This window comes from Mangifera indica, chromosome 1 (assembly GCF_011075055.1).
Source record: "Mangifera indica cultivar Alphonso chromosome 1, CATAS_Mindica_2.1, whole genome shotgun sequence".
In the NCBI taxonomy this organism is placed as follows: Eukaryota; Viridiplantae; Streptophyta; class Magnoliopsida; order Sapindales; family Anacardiaceae; genus Mangifera; species Mangifera indica.
Window position 1 is genome coordinate 22,270,821 of NC_058137.1, and position 20,374 is coordinate 22,291,194.

The window sequence follows — 20,374 nt, forward strand, 5'->3', positions numbered from 1 at the left end:
ATTTGCTCCTTCCATGTCTTCTTATGGAGGAATCTTGGCTATTATATATTCCTATTTTATCAATGATATAAAATAATCTGATTTCATATTAATTAAGACATAGATATTATCTTACCATTTAAAAATTCAAAGAAAGTATAATTATTTTGCTGACTAATTTTAATTAATTAAATTATTATTATTATTATTAAAATCTAGCATATCTTGCTAATTTGGCATTTTCTAACAAATTCTTGTCAATTCAGAATAAAGGGATTTATTCCTTTTCTTTTTTCTTTTTTTTTTAAATAATATTTTTAAATTTTCTTTCAAAATAATTATTGATATCACATTATATGTATCAACCAATGTCTAGTTCAATAATCAGGAAGAATATTTTAAAAAATTGTTTAGAGATGAAATTTTCTTCTAACAATTTTATATTCTTCCCCAAGAAGAGTGAAATTACATTTTCTATCCAGGTTTGGCCAAAAACACTTTTCACCCCCTTAAAATGGTATAATACCAGTTTTCACCCAAAATCTTACACTATTAACAAAATAAGACTCTTAGGTAGGAGTAAAAATTATAATTATCATATTACCTTTAATTGTTTTATTTTTAAAATTTATTATATTACCCCTAACAAAATGTAATTAACATATATCCACTGCAACGAATTGTTCTTCTTCTCCAAGATCACATTTGGATCAAACTTCTTCTGCTTTGCCTCAAACTCAACACTTGCATAAACATCTAGCCCACCTTATTCACAAATATTTAAAAATTGTAGTCAAACATCTAACCCAAAACTATAGATTTTCTAGCCACAACATCACCAGTCAAAGAACTTTGATTGCCTTATTCAAATATTAAGGGAAAATTAGGCCTTCTAGCCTAATAAAGTGGGACTTGGAGCTTCTTGGTTTTATGTTGTTTTTGTTCATGAAAGTATTAAGAAAATATATGTCCGAAGAAGTGGTCGATGATATTATATCTTATTTGATAACTAGAAGAGAACCTGTTTTTTTTTTCAAAAAGTATAAAGAAACGATTTTTTGATAGATTATCTCAACACAAAAATATAAAAATCAATTGACATTCTATCATTTAAATTTGGATCTCTCACTTTTTTTGAGACAAAAAGGGATTATTTTATTTGTTATTTTCAAATTTTACAAAATTAAAAAAAAAAAAAAAGCAATTTTACCCCTTTATTGAAGAATTTTTTTGTAGACAAATTTAGAATTTGGGTGAGAAAGTTTGATTTATGCTATCAAAAGGTGGAAAATATCTTTGAGCCAAACCTTAGATGTAACATGTAATTTACTCTCATAGAATTTATCATAACATTTAAGTCAGATTTTATTACCTTCAAACCTCTCTCAAGCTCAACTTGACTGGGGCAAGATTAATTAATTTGAACTCAACTAAAAAAATTATATTTAAATTCTTTAATATTTAAATTATTTCATTTAAATTTTACGTCTTATATATTTATCAATTATTCCTATATTCAAAATAAAATATAAGATTTTAAGGAGTATAAATATAAAAATTAAAATATTTAGGGTCTTATTGATAATTTATTCGATTTGAGCATTGAGAGCTCACCGAGTTAATCATCTTCAAGCTTATGCTCACTTCAAATATTGAGTTGAGTTGAGTTTTATGTTTCATGGGAAAAATCAACCTTCCTGGTGAACTTTTATTTTGCCAAAAAATAAAATAAATAATTAAATCCATGTGTGAAAAAAGAACTCAAGTTTGAGCCATGTAGGTCACAAAAATTTTGCAAAAATCAATTGGGCAATTAGTGATTAGATATAAAAATTGAAAATTGCACCAAAGCCAAGTTGCTTGGTGGATTGCCGAGCAATCGCCTGCCTAAAGAGATCAAGATCAAGTAGCAGGGCAACCAAAAACTGAAAAGGCTTGGTGGAGTACAAGTTTTCGGGGGACATGAATTTCAGTAAAATTCAACATCAAAACAAAGACAAAACAAAAAGCTATTCAATGCATGAGTCGTTAGACATACTAACATACCAAATGTTGCAAAATAACAACAGCCTCGTCTTTCAATGCAAGGGCTTTTCTAGACTGCCTGATTTACAAAATGGCCAAAAGTCTTATCCCTACGCAAGGTTAGATGTCAAATTTTCAACTATCAATTTTAAAAAACTTAAAATATCATCAATAAATTAATTTTTATTTAAGAAAATCATTATTTTAATAATAATATTAAAAATATATATAATTTATTAGATTTTTTTCTCATATTTTAAAAACTAACAATTTTACTTTTACCCAAAAATTTTAAATTCTAAAAAGTTACATTTTCCCCTCAAACCTAGATTTTTTTTCTTCGCCATCTCCATCTACCATCAAAGTCTTTTGACAGAAATATTTGTTTGGAATTACAAAATCGATGTTGAAGTTGAAGAGCGTCCTTTGGATGACGTCTTGCAGACGAATTGTTTGGATTTGTCGAATCCAGACGAAAATCTCGACCAAAAGACTTTGATGACAACAGTTTATGATAGATTCAACAGTTGTCAAAGAGGTGAAGAAAAAAACCTAAATGGGGTGAAAATATCATTTTTTCAAAACTTAAAAGCTTTAGACAAGAGTGAAGTTATTAATTTTTAAAATCTATAATGGAAAATATGATAAATTATATATTTTCAAAATTATTGTTAAACTAATGATTTTACCCTTTTATTTAATTGAGAGTTTTAACAGAAATTAGTTTATGGATAAGACTTTGAGTTTTTTAAAATTGATGGGTAAAAGTTTAGAACTATATCAAACCCTAGGTGGGAACAAGTCTTTTGGCCTTACAAAATTGATGGTGTATGCATCTTCGTTCCTTTACTAGTTAATTTGGGTGATAACCATCATAATATGTGTCACCCTCACATCCTTCCAAGTATAATGTATTTTTCAATGTAAAAAAAATGCAAGCAAAATATTAGGTAGATTTTGGTCTTGCATTGGTCCTCTCATAATATATGATCCAACACTGACACAACAATTTGTTTGTAATCACATAGGGGGATCTTTACAAAAGTAAGTGCAAAAACAAGCAGTTCGCATGCACTCCCCACTAGCATTGGGGAATTCTGAACATTCATCCCTGCATTTCTCAATCTCACATTTCTTCATTTCAATTGCCTTGTGACATGTATGCTCTGGGATCCTTGCTCCATCCACATAATTTACAACCAAGCATGGGGCTAATTCATCACCTGTTCAACCCAAATTTACATATTAATTGATTTTTGCATCCTATTTTGGTTGTTCCTATCAAGTAAACAAGCATATCTCAAGGACTAACCTGAGAGGAGGAGGAGGAGGAGGAAGAGCAAAGAGGAAATCTTCATGTGGGTGGTGATGCTTCTTCTTCTTCTTCTTCTTCTTCTTCTTCTACCGTGTTGCTAAAGTGAGTGAGTGAAGAAGATATGCTTGAATTTGTTTACAAAATCATTGTTGATATAATATTAAAAAGAAAGAATAAAGTGGAAATTTGCAGCCTCAAATTCACTTTCTCAAGCACTTGTTTCAAGCTTCTTGACTAAAGAAACACAACTTATTCTTTCCTTCTTATGTACTACTCTTCTTCAGCTCTGCCATTTCAATTGCCAAGCCAAAGTGTTCTGTATCTCATCAATGCCCATGTCTGTATAATGTTAATGAGATCTGTTAATCTTAATGGGGAAATGGATTATCTATTTATTAATTTAATTCTACCTAATCTTCACTTTAAGGAGGATCTAAATACGTGGTAGTTTATTTTATTTTATTTTTTGATGAATAATACGTGGCAGCTCCACCATTAATCCTGGCTAACGGCTAGGATTGAAATTTTTAATTTTTTTTCCTTTCTACCCAAAAGATATATAACTTTTTATGACAAATTTAAACTTTTCTTTTCCATTAGAAATGCGTCCCATTTTTTAGTATATACGAAAATATTATATTATCTTTAATTCAAATCCCATTTTTTAGTATATACAAAAATATTATATTATCTTTAATTCAAAATTATTTATTCATATATCAATTGATCATCTATATATCCAATCATGAATACAATCATATAATAATTCATTATTTTTGCATTTAATGATATACTCAGAAATGTATACACACATTTTTATTTGGATTATGCTTAGATGACAGCCAAACTCAAACAAAACTTAACTCAGATGTACAGGAAGACCATCTCAGATTCTCCACCATTCACTCCACAAGAAAATTACAGGTTGATTAGAGATAAACGAAAATTAAAGGTATTCATACAACTAATTTTAAAGACATCTCCATCAAATATTAACTTTGCATTCGAAAAACAACATTGTTTCTAATGTAAAATGTGATTAAATAAACATCTCTGCTAGTGCAGTACCTCTTCAAGAGAAAACTAATATGGATCCAAACAAGCTGATTCAGTTCACAAAAACTTTTAAAACCAAAAAACAAAACAAAGAAAAACCCTAGTAACCGCCCTTGAGATCGTTGACAACATCGTAAGGAATTGGTGTAACAGTTTCCAGTGTTGCACATTCCACCATGAAACCTGGTTTTGGGCCCTCTGGTTGCCTCTTTGTACTGATGACCACACCTTTTGCCTTCGCTTCAGCCTTGAGTTCATCATTCTTCTTCTTCCTCAGCTTGAATTCCTCAGTACACCTTGAAGGCTGCACATGCTCCACTCTGACATGGATCCTCTTCCTTATTATCCTGTTACCCACCTGTACACAAGCATACAAAGTAAAGTTCAGTATAAAACTTCACATCAAAATAAATGTACAACAAGCAAAATTACTTTGTAGCATAACAATGGAACCAGACTAATCAAACTCATTTTGATAAATCTCACAACAGAATATAAGAAATCACACCATCCAACTTGTCACAATAGCGCAAATAGAATGGTGTTGAATCAAGTACAGTAATATAAAAAGTTTGAAGATTGCTTCGTGCTGACCAATCAAGTTGAAAATTTGTATGCATTACAAAGAAATGGAAAAGAACATAAAAAATACACAAAACATATGATGTATTCACACATTCATAAATCAGCAATAGCCCACACATTTAAAACAACAGATGACCTAAAGGACAGAAATGATAACCTAAATGAAACCATTAAGCACAGCATCCACAAAAACAAAACTAATAACACCATAATTTAGATCTGCAAACAAACAAACCAATCATTCATACATCCAAAACAGCCACTTTTAACATTAACTTCAAAAAACTGCTAATTAACCAGAGGTAAAATCTAAGTAACATTACCAGAATAGCGTCTTTTTCCGTTATCTACATCATGTACTAATAAATCTCATCTACAAACATACACGTAGATATTAAAACTCACCATAACTTAACCAGAATATCGTATTTCTAGCCCCTTGCAAAATCAAATCCCAATAACAATAGCGATCAAACAATTTTCCACCACCCCACAATCAATCAATATCCACATACTAAAACCCCCAATATTAACTCATTTCAACCTAAAATAAGTAAACACACATAAAATACATTAGAACCCCAGTAAAGGAAAGGGAATATCATCTTTCTAGCTCCCGACAAAAAGCTTCCAAATAACATCACCCTAAAATCAATACCCCAATACAAAAACACCAATATCGACACATCTACATCTAGAGAAACATAATAAACACAGCCAGTAACACCAAAGTAAGTTTCAAAAAATCATATCTAAATGCAAACAATAACAATAAAACGTAAATGAAAAAAATTATAAATGAGTATTGGGTTCGTAAATTGACCTGCTTGTTGACCTCGACACCGATGGCGCGTTTGGTGACGTTCCAAACGCGGCCAGTGCGGCCGTGGTAGAATTTGTGAGGCATACCCTTTTGAATGGCACCATTAACTTTGACGTCAACGTAATCGCCGATCTTGTATGTTTTAAGATAGGTGGATAATGGGATGTAACCCTTCTTTCTGAATCCCCGGGCAAAGAGATCCCTTGTTCTCGATCTCAAACCATGACCAGCCGGCATTTTCACTCAGCAACTGAGAGCTTCGCCTCTCTCTGAATTGTAAAAGAAGAGATCGGTGGAGGTGGCTAAAGCCCTAGGCGTTCTCAGAGTTATTTATATATGAAGTTTCTAGGGTTCCTTCTGGTTTTTTAAGCCGTAGAATTGGGCCTCTTGCTTTTTCTTTGTCGGATCTTGGGCCTATTTGGGCTAAATTTATTTACTTTGATAGGCTTATGTCATTTTCCCCCTGCCATGTTTTAGATTTAACTCTCTGGTTGTGCCAAAAAAATATCTTTTGAAAAATATTAAAACATCCCTAAAAAATATAGAAACTCTTTAAAATTTTATAAAATTTCTCCTGAAGTGGGTATTTAGTGTTTCAAAATAAACTAAAAAGAAAAGTGACTTTCAATTTTATTTTTGTTATTAAATAGACGTTCGTAATTTAATTATCATATCCCCTATTATATATTAAAAAATATCGAGTTAATATTAATTTTATTTTTATTAATTAATTTTTTATGATAAAAATACTTTCATTTTTAATTAAAATAACAATTAACATAAAAAATATTTTAGAAAAAACTTATATTAATAATAAGATGTCAATTTGAAAATCTAAATTAATTAATAAATTTCATAATTTGATAATATAAAAAAATCAGGATATATTATTAATATGGAGAATATTTAAGAAAATTCACAAAACAAATATTTTAACATAAAATATGTTAATTTAACCAAACATGATATTAATTTATACTCATTATCTTTTAAGAGTGTTTAAGTAAAATAAAATTTCAATATTTCTTTTTATAATTATCAACTAAACGCAATAATTATTTATACATGTTAATTTTATCAAATATATTAATAATTTTTAGAATTAATTTTTTAGAGAATTTATTTTTATTGCAATCTTTCATTTTTTGTAAAAAAAAACAATTACTTTGGTTAGAGTAATGTTTTATTACAAAAAAAATGATTATGAAAATAGATATTATTGATAAAAATTTATAAGTATAAATAATTATTGTGTTTGATTGAAAATAATAAGAAAATACTAAGACATTATTTTACTTAAATATCCTTGAATATAGTTATTTTACAATATTATTAATATTATTTGTTATATTAATGAAACATTAAAGTACTTTTTTCCTAAGAAATTAATAAGTAATGATAAAAATATAATAAAATCAATATTACTTTATTAATATTTTAATACTTAAGGTAAAAATGATAATTAGATTATTTTTCATATTTTCTACCACATCTTCATTGGTAATAAAATATCACTAGAATTTTTTATTATATAATAAAAAATATATAGAGTAATTTTTATATCCTTCTAACCAAACCCTCTTTAAGAGGTGTTTGGTTGAAAAGGATTCAAGATTACTCTAAGGGGTCGTTTGGTTCCAGTTTTTTAAGATTACTTTGGTAATCTATCTTTTATTCTCTTGTTTGGTTTGTCAGTAATAAAATATTATAATAATATTCTATTACCAATGCTGACGTGTTAGGTAATATAGGTGGTAATCTGATTATCGTTTTTACCTTAGGTATTTAAAGATTACCAAGGTAATATTGACTTTATTATAATTATATTATTATTTATTAATTTTTTGAGGCAAAATAAATTTATTTTTAATTAATATGACAAATAATATAAAAATATTTAAAAATAATTATATTCAAGAGTATTTAAGTAAAATAATTTACTAGTAATCTTTTTTTACCTTTAATCAAACACAATAATTATTTATACCTACCAAATTTTATCAAACATAGTAATCATTTATGTCCATTAATCTTCTAAGTAATTTATTTTCAAGGTAATCTTTCTATTTTGATAATAAAATATTACCCAAACCAAACACCCTTTAATAGTCTCTCTTTTATTACTTATATTACTTTATTTAGTTAATAAGTAATAAAATATTATAGTAATATTTTATTACCAATAGTAAAGTGACAAGTAATATAAGAGATAATCTGATTACTACCTCTACCTTAGATATTAAAAGATTATCAAACTAATATTGATTTTATTATAACTATATTCTTATTTATTAATTTTTTTAAAACAAAAATAATCTCATTTTCAATTAATATAAAAAGTATTTTGAAATAATTATATCCAAAGGTATTTAAATAAAATAATAAACTAATATTTTTTTATTACCTCTAACCAAATACAATTATTATTTATACCTACCAATTTTCACTAAATTTTATTAAACACAATAATAATTTATATCCAATAATCTCCGAGCTAATTAATATTCAAGATAATAGATAGAATTGCATAATGTGATTTCCATCAAATTGCACCATGGAATGTGCGCTCTAGTTGAATCAAACCTTCCCAGGTACAATCAAGTCATGTTCACACCTAGCCAGATTTTGTAACTATTAATTCTTAAATTAATATACAACATGGGTGGCAAATATATTTTATTAAGTTTCGAAGGCCAAATTGTCATTCAGTTATGGTAAACATAGTCAATGCATGTTTTAGTGATTGCATCATGTCAGTCAACACACTTCACAAACAAACAAAAGTTGATGATGGGTGGGAAAATGTTGTTTTAGAACTTAAAGAGTGGGAAAATGCTAATGAGGTAAACCTTGGGTGGGAACAGGTCGTTCTAACTTTTTTCTTATAGATTTCCTTTCTTTTGTTCTGTTTTCCTAAATGCACACAGAAGAAAGCAAAAGCCACACTTGTCTTTGTCTCTAATCTCTCAAGTCCCTCTCCCCCGGTTGGCCTTCATATTCATATGACTGATGAAGACAAGCTATAATCAAATTAAAAGTGAATATATATAACATCAGAAATACCCACTTTGAAAAGATGGAGATGACTTTCCTTTATTGTCAAATTTCTTATGGAAGATTCTGAATATACTTTTCTACTATGTAAAGGTCTTCCCACGACATGATGCTGAAATGACCTACCCGTGTTTATTGGTTATTGATCTTGTGGTCAAAATGGTTAAGGCCTCTGAGGAGATACTCCTTCTAGTAGACATCTTCTATGGGTTGGAAAATCCGAAGTCAAATTTTTTTTTTCATGTCTTGAAAATTGGCAACATTTTGTTTTCAACCATTGACTTGTTGCGTACTTAGTTATTTCCCAATTGGCCGTTAGGACCAAGCTCAATAGAAGAAGTATGGTCGCCATTCCAAGCCCTTTATTCACGTTAATTAATTTCAAAAGTTTGTCCACGTCAAACAATTTGTTATGTCGATTAAGACATATAAAACTGCCATAAATATAAATTGCTATATTATTTTTCTCATCTGTATATTAAAAAGGTTTCTTTTTTAAAAATTAAATCTCATGAGGTTGAACTTTTTGTCACAAGCACCAAGCCATTTGAAAACTGTCGTCATCAATTTGACCTTCGAACTCATGATAAAATTATGTATATCTTTTTTGAATATACAAATAAATAATTAAACACACCAAGGTTAAGGTCAGACTTATTTTCAAAACTAATACATGTTTCACCACAAAAAAAGATAAACAACCATTTTAAAATCAAGAAACATGTTAAAGTGGAGAAATTTGTGTTGTCTAAATTATTCTTATTACAATATTTTATAACACAAATCCACTTTATCTATATATAAACATATGAACGTGATATAAATATAAAATTCTTATTATATAAGACTTATTTTAAAAAAATGTCAGGAAAAATTTAGGGTTAGGGTTACATTTATTCTTGAGACTAATACATGTTCATTGCGACAAAAGGTAAATAATCAATTTAAAGTGGAGAAACATGTTAAAATGGAGAAATTTGTGTTTGTTCAATTATTTTTATTGATATAATGTTTTATGACACATATGTATATGTGTGTGTGTGTGTTGCGCGTGCGCATTTCTCTTCCCAGACGACGCCTCTCGGTGTCGAATGGGTTGGGGTGGAGTTGGGGCGGACCGTTGGTGGAAGAGAAACCATCGGGAGAGAGAGACGCTCGGCGATGACACCGAAGAAAGTGAACGGATTTTGAAACTAAACCGTAGGGGGGGAAATGTGATCTTTTTAAACTTGGCTTAAAGAAGAAAAGTTAGTTTTTTAAATTTAGGGGGGAAAATGAAATCATATTTAAGTTTATTTTTAATATTAAATATAAAATAACGATTTTATCCTTAAAATTAACAGATTTAAACGATCATAAATGGATAAATAGGATTTTCAAAATTAACGAAAGAAATTTTAAGAATTCAGCATAGTTTGGGTGGAAAATAGTCCTTTGGCCTTATTATTATATAAGACTTATTTAGAAAAAGCTATGAGAAATTTAGAGTTAGCGTTATATTTATTTTCGAAACTAGTACACATTCATCACAAAAGAGGTCATCTTAAAGTGGAGAAATTTGTGTTGGCTCAATTATTCACATTGATATAATATTTTATGACACAAATCCACTTTATATATATATAAAGATATCTTAACCATATAATTATTGTTATATAAGCCTTATTTTGACAAAAGCCACGAAAAATTTAAAACTTTCATCAATAAAAAAAAGGGAAAACTTGGATGCGAATCATTTTTTGTTATCTTAATTAAAAATGAACATATTTTTATTATAAAAATTTAATAAATAATATTTAAATATATAAAAAAATTATAATTAAATTACCCATATATTTCTTGTTATTTTGGCAGCTAAAAATGATCGTGTTTGATCTGTCATAACGATCTCTTTGATAATAGCATAATATTGTTATCTTTCAGTTGGATATCTACCGTTAAAACCAAATTCATTCTTATGGAAACATTAATTTATACCCTCATTTATCACATGTGTTTATTATAAAATGTCGTGAAGGAAAGCAAACCATTCATTTCCCTTCTTCAGAAGCTTTTGACAATGGCGAAAACCTTCATAATTTTCTTCATAATTCTCATAATTTCAACCTTCGCCATCGCCGGTCAATTTTCCGAAGTCTTGGCTCCGGAAAAACTTGGATTAAAACGAGAAAAATTAACTCATCTTCATTTTTACTTCCATGATATTGTCAGTGGCACTAATCCTAGTGCCGTCAGAGTGGCTCAGGCGGCCTCAACCAACGCCTCGCAAACGGCATTTGGGGCCGTGAACGTGATGGACGACGCATTGACGGAGGCGCCGGAGCTCAACTCCAAGGTTGTGGGAAGGGCTCAAGGGATTTATGCATCAGCCTCACAAAGTGAAGTTGGTTTATTAATGGTGTTGAATTTTGCTTTCACTGAAGGGGAATTTAACGGTAGCGCTCTAAGTGTTTTGGGCCGCAACACGGTGTTTTCGAAGGTGAGGGAGTTTCCGATCATCGGCGGCAGCGGGGTTTTCCGGTTTGCCTGTGGCTATGCTCAGGCTAAGACTCATACACTGAATAATACCGGAGATGCTGTTGTGGAATATAATGTTTATGTTTTTCATTAATAATTTACCTTTTTTTTATATCGAAAAAATATATTAATATATTTTACCTTTTTTTCGATGGTTTTATATTTATTTTTATCTATTTATAATTATTACTTGAAATAAAGTAATATAATTATATGATAAATTATGAGCCCTTATTATATATATTTTACAAATGATGATATATTATATAATTTTATAATTTTAAATTTGAGATAAAATAACATTTAATTTTATAATGACGTGTCATTATTTGTTATTAAATTTGTATATATTTTTTGTACACACAGTATTACTCATTATATATTTGTATACAAAACATTATTTTCATTAGTGTCATCAAACATGTTCTTCTGGTTTTGTCCATTCTTGAGGTTATCACTGCAGTCTAATGACTTGCCGACAATTTTTTAATGTATAATATATTTATATTTTCTATTAAATGTAAATCTTTATATTATTACTTAATATTATTTTTAATTAGTGTTAATTAATATGATTATCCTAAAAGTAAAGTAATATTACACTTACCTTAAGTTGATAATTCTTAAAATAAATTAATTTAATTATAAATGACAATTAAGGTTAATCAATATATTGATGCCTAAAATATAATAATTTATGATTAAAATAATTGTAACCTTTAATTACATTAACAAAATGGTAAAAGAGTCGTATCTAAATATATTAAGATCAAGAAAATGCTTATTCAAAAAAAAAAAAAAACCAATTGCACCCTTAGTTTTCCTTTTCTTTCTCCCAGCTTCTTCCTTTTTAATTTATATTGATTAAACTTAGGGTAATTAATTAACATAACTTGATTTAAGGGGTATATTCAATTTTAACCAATATTCCAAGGTTATGTGGTATGAACAAGCATCTCAAATAATAAGAAGTTGTCATCATCTTTTATCTTCCAACACTTTAGTAAAAACTAGTCATATAAGTCTCACTTCCAACTTTTATTGTCAAATTTTTACTTAAAAATTATGAAATTGATATAAGACATATTAACCATGTCGTCATCTTCAACTTATTATTTGAAATTTAATGTGATATGTTGTACCCTTTATTAACCATTACCATCTTCTAAATAATTATATGACTCCACACCTTGTAACAATCATCGTCTTTTATATTATTTTGTGGTTATTGAATATCATAATTTTGTGCCTTTTAAAGATGAATTTCTAAATTTAGAAATATTTGTCATATAAACTTAAATACATTCGCTCGCTCGACTAGTGAGAAAAACCACTAAAACAATTTACATCTTAGTAGACCTTTTATTATTGAGATTTATTGGTTTTATGCTTATATAAATATTATTTTACTTATGTTAAATATGGAGATGTGTGCTTATTAATCAAATTAATCCCTTTAACTTTGTATTCATATGATTTTAACCCTATTATCTTTACCTCTAACACATTTTATTTTATTATCATTTATCTGTATCTTTGTCTCTTTATATTAAACCAAAACAATAACAAAACTCGTCGTTTTAATTAATCTTACGATAAAAATATTAAAACTAAATTTACAAGAAATTTCAAAACTAAATATTCAAATACAATTTCAAAAATATCAATTTACCCTTTCTATGGTATAATATAATCTTATCCTCTACATGATTAAATACCAATTTAGCCCTTGGTAAACTATTCTTTTAACCTCTATCTGAACTAAAACAATAATTAAACCTGGCATAGGATTTGATGTTTAGGGGCTTAGGCCTCTAGGGATTTAGTTTAGGGATTAGGGGTTATGTTTTAGGGGTTTTGGGGTTTAGAGTCAATATACCTTTACATGGTAAAACACCAATTTACACCACAAATGATAAAAAATCACTTTACACCTCTCTTTACTATCAAATATCCAGTTAAGCCCATACCGATCTTTCTTATGTACTATTTTGTAACTAAGGTAACAAGAAATTTCACAAATATATGTACAAGTATAATCTTAAAAAAAATTCAGCGTGAATGTTGAAATATATCAAATTCAGGGTGATGATATTTGGTATTAATTTAGGGGCTTCAATTATACCTGTATGAAACCTAAAAAGTTGATTAGGTTCATTTAGGTACCTTTAATTTTGATAATTATAATTAATTTTCCTATATTTTTTAGTTCCAAGACATATATTTCAATATGTTATTTCCCTTAGAGATTAATAATTTCACTCTGTTTTTAATTAACAAGAGAACCGAATTGTATTGATCCCAACTTAAGAGGAGCATTTATGCATTGGCACTAAAATGGATGCATTAAACATCAATGCGATGTGTATAGAGAATCCGTTTAAAAAAAGTGAACGAGTAACATATATATATATAAACCCTCCAAATTACGTAAAAATATTTAAACCCACCCAAGGTTTCATTTTCATCCAACCATAGAGACGGTTAGACGGCCAAAGATTAACTATATCTGTTTTGTTTGGCCTAAAGAGATGAAGACAATGAAAATGGAACGGAGACAATGTCTAATTGACAAGAGAAGAAGTTGGTGAAGGTCAATTGTTAGCAGTAACAAAGATGATCATCGAAGAAAGAAATAAAAAACTCTTGGGGAAAAAGTTAATTTTTTAAATTTTAGATGAGAAAAAATTGTTAGTTTTTTAAATTAAGAGAGAAAAATGAAATAAAATTTTATTTTTATAATTTTTTTTATTAAATGATGATTTTACCTTTAATTGTAATAAAAAAATAATTATCTGATTTTTTAAAACTTTATAGATAAGAGTTTAAGAATACATCAAACTTTGGGTGAGAATAAGTCTTTCGGACAATCATCCATAACTTGCCTAAAGGGAAGAAAAGTAACAACGGTCATGGCAAAAATGTCCCACCAACCCTAGAATCAATGAAGGATTTTTCAAATTCAAAGTATTCAACACGATTTGCTTTTACTTTTATGAAAAATAATTTTGTTTCTGTAATTGAATGCTACTTTTGCTTGAACCAAATGCTTTGGCTGACCCAATTCAAATTATAAACAATCTTGCAATCAAGTATCTCAGTTCTTTTCTACAAATAAATAATCCTGAAAGTGTCCATTCGGAGAAATTTGGGCCCTCGTTGGTCATAAAGTTGGAACCACTCAGAAAACGTTTGTCATTTTGTAATAAAAATGACGTAACGTTGTTATTATTAAAATGAGTCAATAATAACATTTACTATAAAAAATAAAAAAGTGACAGATGTTTTCAAATTTAGGCACTTATCCCATAAACCCTCCAAATTACGTGAAAATATTTAAACCTCCTAGTAGAGATGACAATAGCGAGGAGCTAAGAGGAGATTTTAATCTCCATTTTTGTCTTTAGAGGAGATATTACTCCCTGTCCTTAGCTTATTCCAATTATAGAAATAACAAAAATTCTTTATCTCTTTCCTATAAAGAAAAACCTCTTCTCTATTTCTACAGAGAAAAATACCTTCTTTATATCTTTTAAATATAATATAAATATATTAAATAACAAAATTACGTAAAATTAAAATCAATATATTATTTCAAATATCATGAATATCATATATTTACTACTTTAATATGTATAATAAAAATCAAAATAAATTTGAAAAATATAAATAATCTAAAACTGTAAAGATATGTAAGTATTTTAAGTAAATATATTAATAATATGAAAAGACAAAGACAGGGTAAAGACGAGACACATATATCTTTGTCTTTGATTACAGAGATTTTTTTTTTTGCCCCTTTTTGTGTTTCTATTAGAGAATTCCCTTTTCATTAAGATCGAGTCCCTTAAACTCGGGGTAAAATTGACATCTCTATCCTTTTGATCGTGGGAACATTTGTTCAATTTTGGGGTTTTGTTTAATCTTTTTACACGATTAAGGGGTTTAGTGTAATTTTATTATGTGACTATTCACCCAAGTTGAATTTTTTTCTCTATATTACGTATAAATTTATGAAACACTTCTATTCTCTTAAATCCTAAGAATATTTACAACTTCAATAACTAAAACACTTTAAATGCAAGAACATTGAATGACGAAGAATCGCGATTAATAACATCAAAAGATGAACATGTAAATCTTGGCCTCCGAACATGTGATTTATCAAAAAAATTGGGTTGTCTTAAAAAGGCTAAATTGAAAAAAATAAAATGAAATAAAATTATTCATATATATATATATATATATATATATATATATATATATGCCAGAATTTCCGGGTAAGTCAACATTATTAGAACATGTGATTTCTGGCTCTTTTTGACAAAAGTCTGTCGAATTTCACAGTATTTAATTTAAAATACACACCAAACCAAAGCTACCCACTTCGTTTATAGAGTTTATTATTTTTATATAATAAAAACAAAGACCTTTGACAATATTTGACTGAAAATTCAGTTGCCATCCACTTTGCCACTGTTTATTATTAAATAGACTAAATTACTTTGCCCCACCCAAAGTTTAACTGACAATCTCTTTTTCACCCTAAGATGACGTAAATAACTTTTTTTTCCCACCAAAATTGAACTCTATTAATGGAAAAAATCTGATATGGTGTCACAATATCAAATCACTATTTTATTCATATTATTTTATTTTTTAAAATTATTATATAATCTTAAATTAATAAAAATACAAAAATTATTTAAATATTTAATTACATAAAATCTTTTTTTCTTTTCCTTTTACCCTTACTTTTTTTTCCTCAATTCCTCAATTATCATGCTTTAAATGTTTATGTAAGAATTGTGAAATAGTTAATTCTAATCTTCTCAAAATATATGTTTGATAAAATATAATTTACTTTATTATATATTTTAAATGGTTAATAATTAATAATAAATGAAAGAACTTCACACGAATTTATGTGAACAAATGTAAAAATAATAATAAAATTATATGCGTGATTAATGGTTGATATTAATTTAATTTTAATTTTTCAACTTTAATCGTAATTCACACGAGGTGGACTTCACGTTTTCACTCTTTATATCTCCAAGTCTAAACAAAAACAAAACATCATATTCCATTTATGTACTTCTTTTGATTTCCCTTCCATAGTTTTCCTCTCCAAAGCCATGGCCGCCACCGTCACCACCACCCCCATCTTCGCAAAACTCATCCCAATTCTCCTCATGATCTTTCTCTCCTCATCCCTAACCTCCGCAAAATCAGACAATTTCTCCAAAATCCTCTCTCCGAAATCCCTCGGCCTCAAAAAGCAAAAGCTTAGCCACCTCCACTTCTACTTCCACGACATTGTCAGCGGCAAAAACCCCACCGCCGTGCGCGTCGCCGAGGGCGCTATGACCAACAAATCCGCCACCCTCTTCGGTGTCGTGGCCATGATAGACGACCCTCTGACGATGCAGCCGGAACCCAGCTCCACGCCTGTTGGGAGAGCTCAGGGAATTTACTCTTCGGCTTCACAAAGCGAGACCGCGCTGTTGATGGTCATGAATTTTGCCTTCACTCACGGCAAGTATAATGGAAGTACTCTCAGTGTGTTGGGCCGCAACGCCGTGTTTAACGCCGTGAGGGAGCTGCCTATCGTCGGAGGGACGGGGCTTTTCCGGTTCGCTTCCGGCTATGCTGAGGCGAGGACTCATGCTTTTGACTTTAAGACTGGGGATGCTGTGGTGGAGTATAATGTTCACGTCTTTCATTATTGAATGATTAGACTTAATTTAAGGTTTTTAATTTTTGGCTTTTGTTTCCGAATTTTGGAAATTTTTGAATAAATTAATGAATTATTGACCCCTCCGTTACGTTTAATTACATGTTTGTCTTAAATATTATTAATTACGCAAATTTTAATTTGTACATGTCCGTTTATTGAGATATTTTATAATTAAATTTATTCCTTTTATTTATAAAAAGTATAAAAAATTTACACAATTGTGCTAAAGGGGGATCAAGCTTTTGACATGTACCACACGTATCTGTGGAATTTATTTGCGAGCATACAAAAGCTCGGCAGTCATAAATTTTTGCTATATTAATAAAGGCCAAAAAGTACTTAGTCCCTTTCAAAATTTATCTTACTCTTAATATGGTATTCTTTAATTATTAAAAATTCAAATATCCATTCATAAATTATTAAAATTAAAAAGATCAGTTAAATATTAGTGGTAAAATTATCATTTAACTAATAATATATTAAATATAACAAAAATTTATTCATTTCTCTCATTCGATTTAAAAAACTAACAATTTTTTTTAAGATTCAATTTTAAAATGTTACATTTTTTTCTAGGGTTTCTTTCTTTTTTTCTCTCCCCTTTTTCACGGACTATGTCAGAAAATAAAGGAGAAAAATGTAATATTTTAAAATATAATTTTAAAGAAAAATTATTAATTTTTAAGAAAAATTATTAATTTTTTAAACTTAAAAAAAAAAATAGTAACTAGTTTTATTAATTTTAATGGTTCACAAATAGATGCTTCAGATTTTAATAGTTAATAAATATCAATTTAAAACAATAATGAACTTTGAGTGAGGATAAATCCTTTGGCCGTTAATAAATTATCTAACATAAAGACGTTTACACAAAAATAACATTCAGTCTAATGAACTAATTAACTAACTTAACTAATACAATTTGTCTCCGTCTTTAAACTTTTTCCGAAATGTATACTAAACTTTATAAACCTCCAACTCTAATTTGCAATATCTCACACCTAAAATACGAAACTAAACAAAAAAAAAAAATTATTACATCCAGATATGTTAATTAAGATAATTTCAACTTAAAATTTAGGAAATATTTTTTAGAATGATTGTGTTTTGCTATTCTTTTGATTTACCGTTGATATACCATTTTGTTTTAATTTTAATGTTGTTTAGGTTTGTAATATATCTCATTTTTTGTTGGTACGCAAAAGAAGAAACCCTGTGAGTTAGGGTGAAATTCCCCAATGGGGTTAGCTTTAGTTGATGTAATTTTTTTTATGTTAACCCTTCTAGTTGGTATATTTTTATAGTTAAACGACTGTATTTTTAGTCTTAAAATGAAAACCCAATTTTTGTCTTTAAGTTCCGGTTCTCTTGCCCAAGGATCTCGCAGATCATCTTGACTCAGCCATGGCAGATAAGGCAGTTACTATTCGTACCAGGAAGTTCATGACTAACCGCCTTCTTTCCAGGAAGCAATTTGTAATTGACGTTCTTCATCCAGGAAGGGCTAATGTTTCAAAGGCTGAGCTTAAGGAGAAGTTGGCAAGAATGTATGATGTTAAACGAACTTCAATGATACATTTCATTTACAGTAGAGACAAACATTACTCTCGAAAAACCAAAAAAAATGTAGTAAACAATTAATACTTGAAAATTCTTTTTCGAAACAAGTATATATTATTATTCTTTTTCTGAATGGTCTTTGTTGATAACTAGAATTTAAAGGTGTTTATGCTAGATTTTACCATAGGATGGTATGCCCTCTCTCACTTTTCAAACCAATATAATTAACTAATACCACATTGTCATAAAATTCAATGTCATTGTTCAAATGAATGGGCGAAATTTCTTCCATAAATCAATTAACAAAAGTCATGTCATACCAGCGTAATCAGTCAAATCAAATATGAATTTGGTGCTTGAAATTAATCAGTTAAATTCATATTGGGAGAGGATTTACATTAGGCCAAAGTACTATTTTCCACCCAAAGTATTCTCTTATTTTAAGTTCCCACCTCATAACTTTAAAAATCTTAAACATCGACCCATAGATGGTTTAAATTAAAAGTTTTAGGGGTAAAATTGTTATTTTATCTGTAATATTAAAAATAAATTAAAATTTAATCTCCTTTTCCCCTTCCTAAACCTTAAAAACTAAAAGTTTCCTTCTAATCAAAATTTTAAAAAATGATATTTTTCCCATAAGGTTTAGCTTTCAGATCTCTGACATTAAATCTAACATTATCATTGACGATAAGATCTTTTAGTTTTGTCGGGGAGACGATGTTTTATCTTACCTAATGAAACATCATCTTCACTGGGTTTAGGACTACTAGCTAGAGGGAGAGAAGGTGAAAGAGCAATTGCCAGAGGAAAAAGAAAAGAAATGGTGCCGAAGATAGTGTTGGAGTTTGAAAACTAAACTTTAGGAGGGGAATGTCATTTTTTAAAACTTCATTCATAGGAGAAATTGTTAGTATTTTGAGTTTAAGAAGAAAAAAAGAAATAAAATTTTAAAAAATTAAAGTTTCGTTAATTTTAACCATTTCATAGGTAAATATTTAGAATTTTTAAAATTAAAGGAAGAAACTGAAATAAGAGAATACTTTAAGTGGGAAATAGTCCTTTGCCCTTCACATTATCTCGAACATGACTTGGATAGTGCGTCAGTCACACGTTTTCTCTTTTTCATAAGAATTTGGTACATTTTTTTATTGTAAGCCCACTTATTCTACACGGTGCATAAAATGTATCTCTGCCTGTTAACTTTAATCGGAAAAATAAGCCAAAGAATTTAGACTTGTGTGTGAAGCGGAGACAATTCAGAACCAAAGATGACAATTTGAACTTTTGCAGTGAAACTGACGTCAATTTTTCAAACCTTTCATGATTGAGTGATTTAATACCAAAGAATGGGATAGAAAAATGTTCCAACTCTGAAAATCACGTTCTCCGATGGGAAATGGTAACGCAGATATTCGGAGACGTGGAAACTTTCTCCTGTCTGCGTTTCTGGGCGTTTCAGTTTTCGAAATGTTACGAAAATTCCCAAACTCTCTCCTGCGTGCGTTCCAGTGCTCCCTTGGGTCTCCCTAGCGAGTGACCCAGATTTGAAAGATGGGAATAAAGGCCAAAGGACTTATTCCCATCCAAGGTTTAATCAATTTTAAATGTTTTATGAGATTTTAAAATTTTAAATATTTTTTTATTATTTAACTTTTATTAAATTTGTTCGTTAGTTATAAAAATAAAATAAAATAATTATTTTATTTTTAATATTAAA

The 20,374-nt window shown here is 28.8% G+C and overlaps 3 protein-coding genes across 3 annotated transcripts; 2 read left to right on the forward strand and 1 right to left on the reverse strand.

Annotated features, from left to right (window-relative positions):
- Window positions 1-4,300: 4,300 nt before the first annotated feature.
- LOC123194997 (60S ribosomal protein L21-1-like) lies at window positions 4,301-6,122 on the reverse strand. Its single transcript, XM_044608536.1, has 2 exons — window positions 5,784-6,122; window positions 4,301-4,733 (listed from the first exon to the last, which is right to left on the reverse strand). The coding sequence occupies exons 1-2, from the start codon at window positions 6,018-6,020 to the stop codon at window positions 4,476-4,478; spliced, it is 495 nt and encodes a 164-aa protein (XP_044464471.1). The 5' UTR covers window positions 6,021-6,122; the 3' UTR covers window positions 4,301-4,475.
- A 2,372-nt stretch (window positions 6,123-8,494) lies between these two features.
- LOC123223627 (dirigent protein 21-like) lies at window positions 8,495-11,488 on the forward strand. The gene is made up of 3 exons (XM_044646928.1): window positions 8,495-8,626; window positions 8,931-9,029; window positions 10,855-11,488. Exons 1-3 carry the CDS (start codon window positions 8,495-8,497, stop codon window positions 11,446-11,448), a joined length of 825 nt encoding a protein of 274 aa, XP_044502863.1. The 3' UTR covers window positions 11,449-11,488.
- Window positions 11,489-16,438: 4,950 nt separating this feature from the next.
- Window positions 16,439-17,192, forward strand: LOC123192134 (dirigent protein 22-like). Its single transcript, XM_044604586.1, has one exon. The coding sequence runs from the start codon at window positions 16,493-16,495 to the stop codon at window positions 17,084-17,086; it is 594 nt and encodes a 197-aa protein (XP_044460521.1). The 5' UTR covers window positions 16,439-16,492; the 3' UTR covers window positions 17,087-17,192.
- The last annotated feature ends 3,182 nt before the right edge of the window (window positions 17,193-20,374 follow it).

Excerpts from the sequence above, each read along its gene's own strand:
- LOC123194997 (XM_044608536.1), bottom strand. The coding sequence starts at position 6,020 with ATGCCGGCTGGTCATGGTTTGAGATCGAGAACAAGGGATCTCTTTGCC. Across the intron at positions 4,734-5,783 it reads GTGTCGAGGTCAACAAGCAG|GTGGGTAACAGGATAATAAG; the intron begins GTCAATTTACGA and ends GCTTGTGTACAG.
- LOC123223627 (XM_044646928.1), top strand. The coding sequence starts at position 8,495 with ATGGTAAACATAGTCAATGCATGTTTTAGTGATTGCATCATGTCAGTC. Across the intron at positions 8,627-8,930 it reads AGTGGGAAAATGCTAATGAG|GTCTTCCCACGACATGATGC; the intron begins GTAAACCTTGGG and ends TACTATGTAAAG. Across the intron at positions 9,030-10,854 it reads CTGAGGAGATACTCCTTCTA|GAAAGCAAACCATTCATTTC; the intron begins GTAGACATCTTC and ends AATGTCGTGAAG.
- LOC123192134 (XM_044604586.1), top strand. The coding sequence starts at position 16,493 with ATGGCCGCCACCGTCACCACCACCCCCATCTTCGCAAAACTCATCCCA.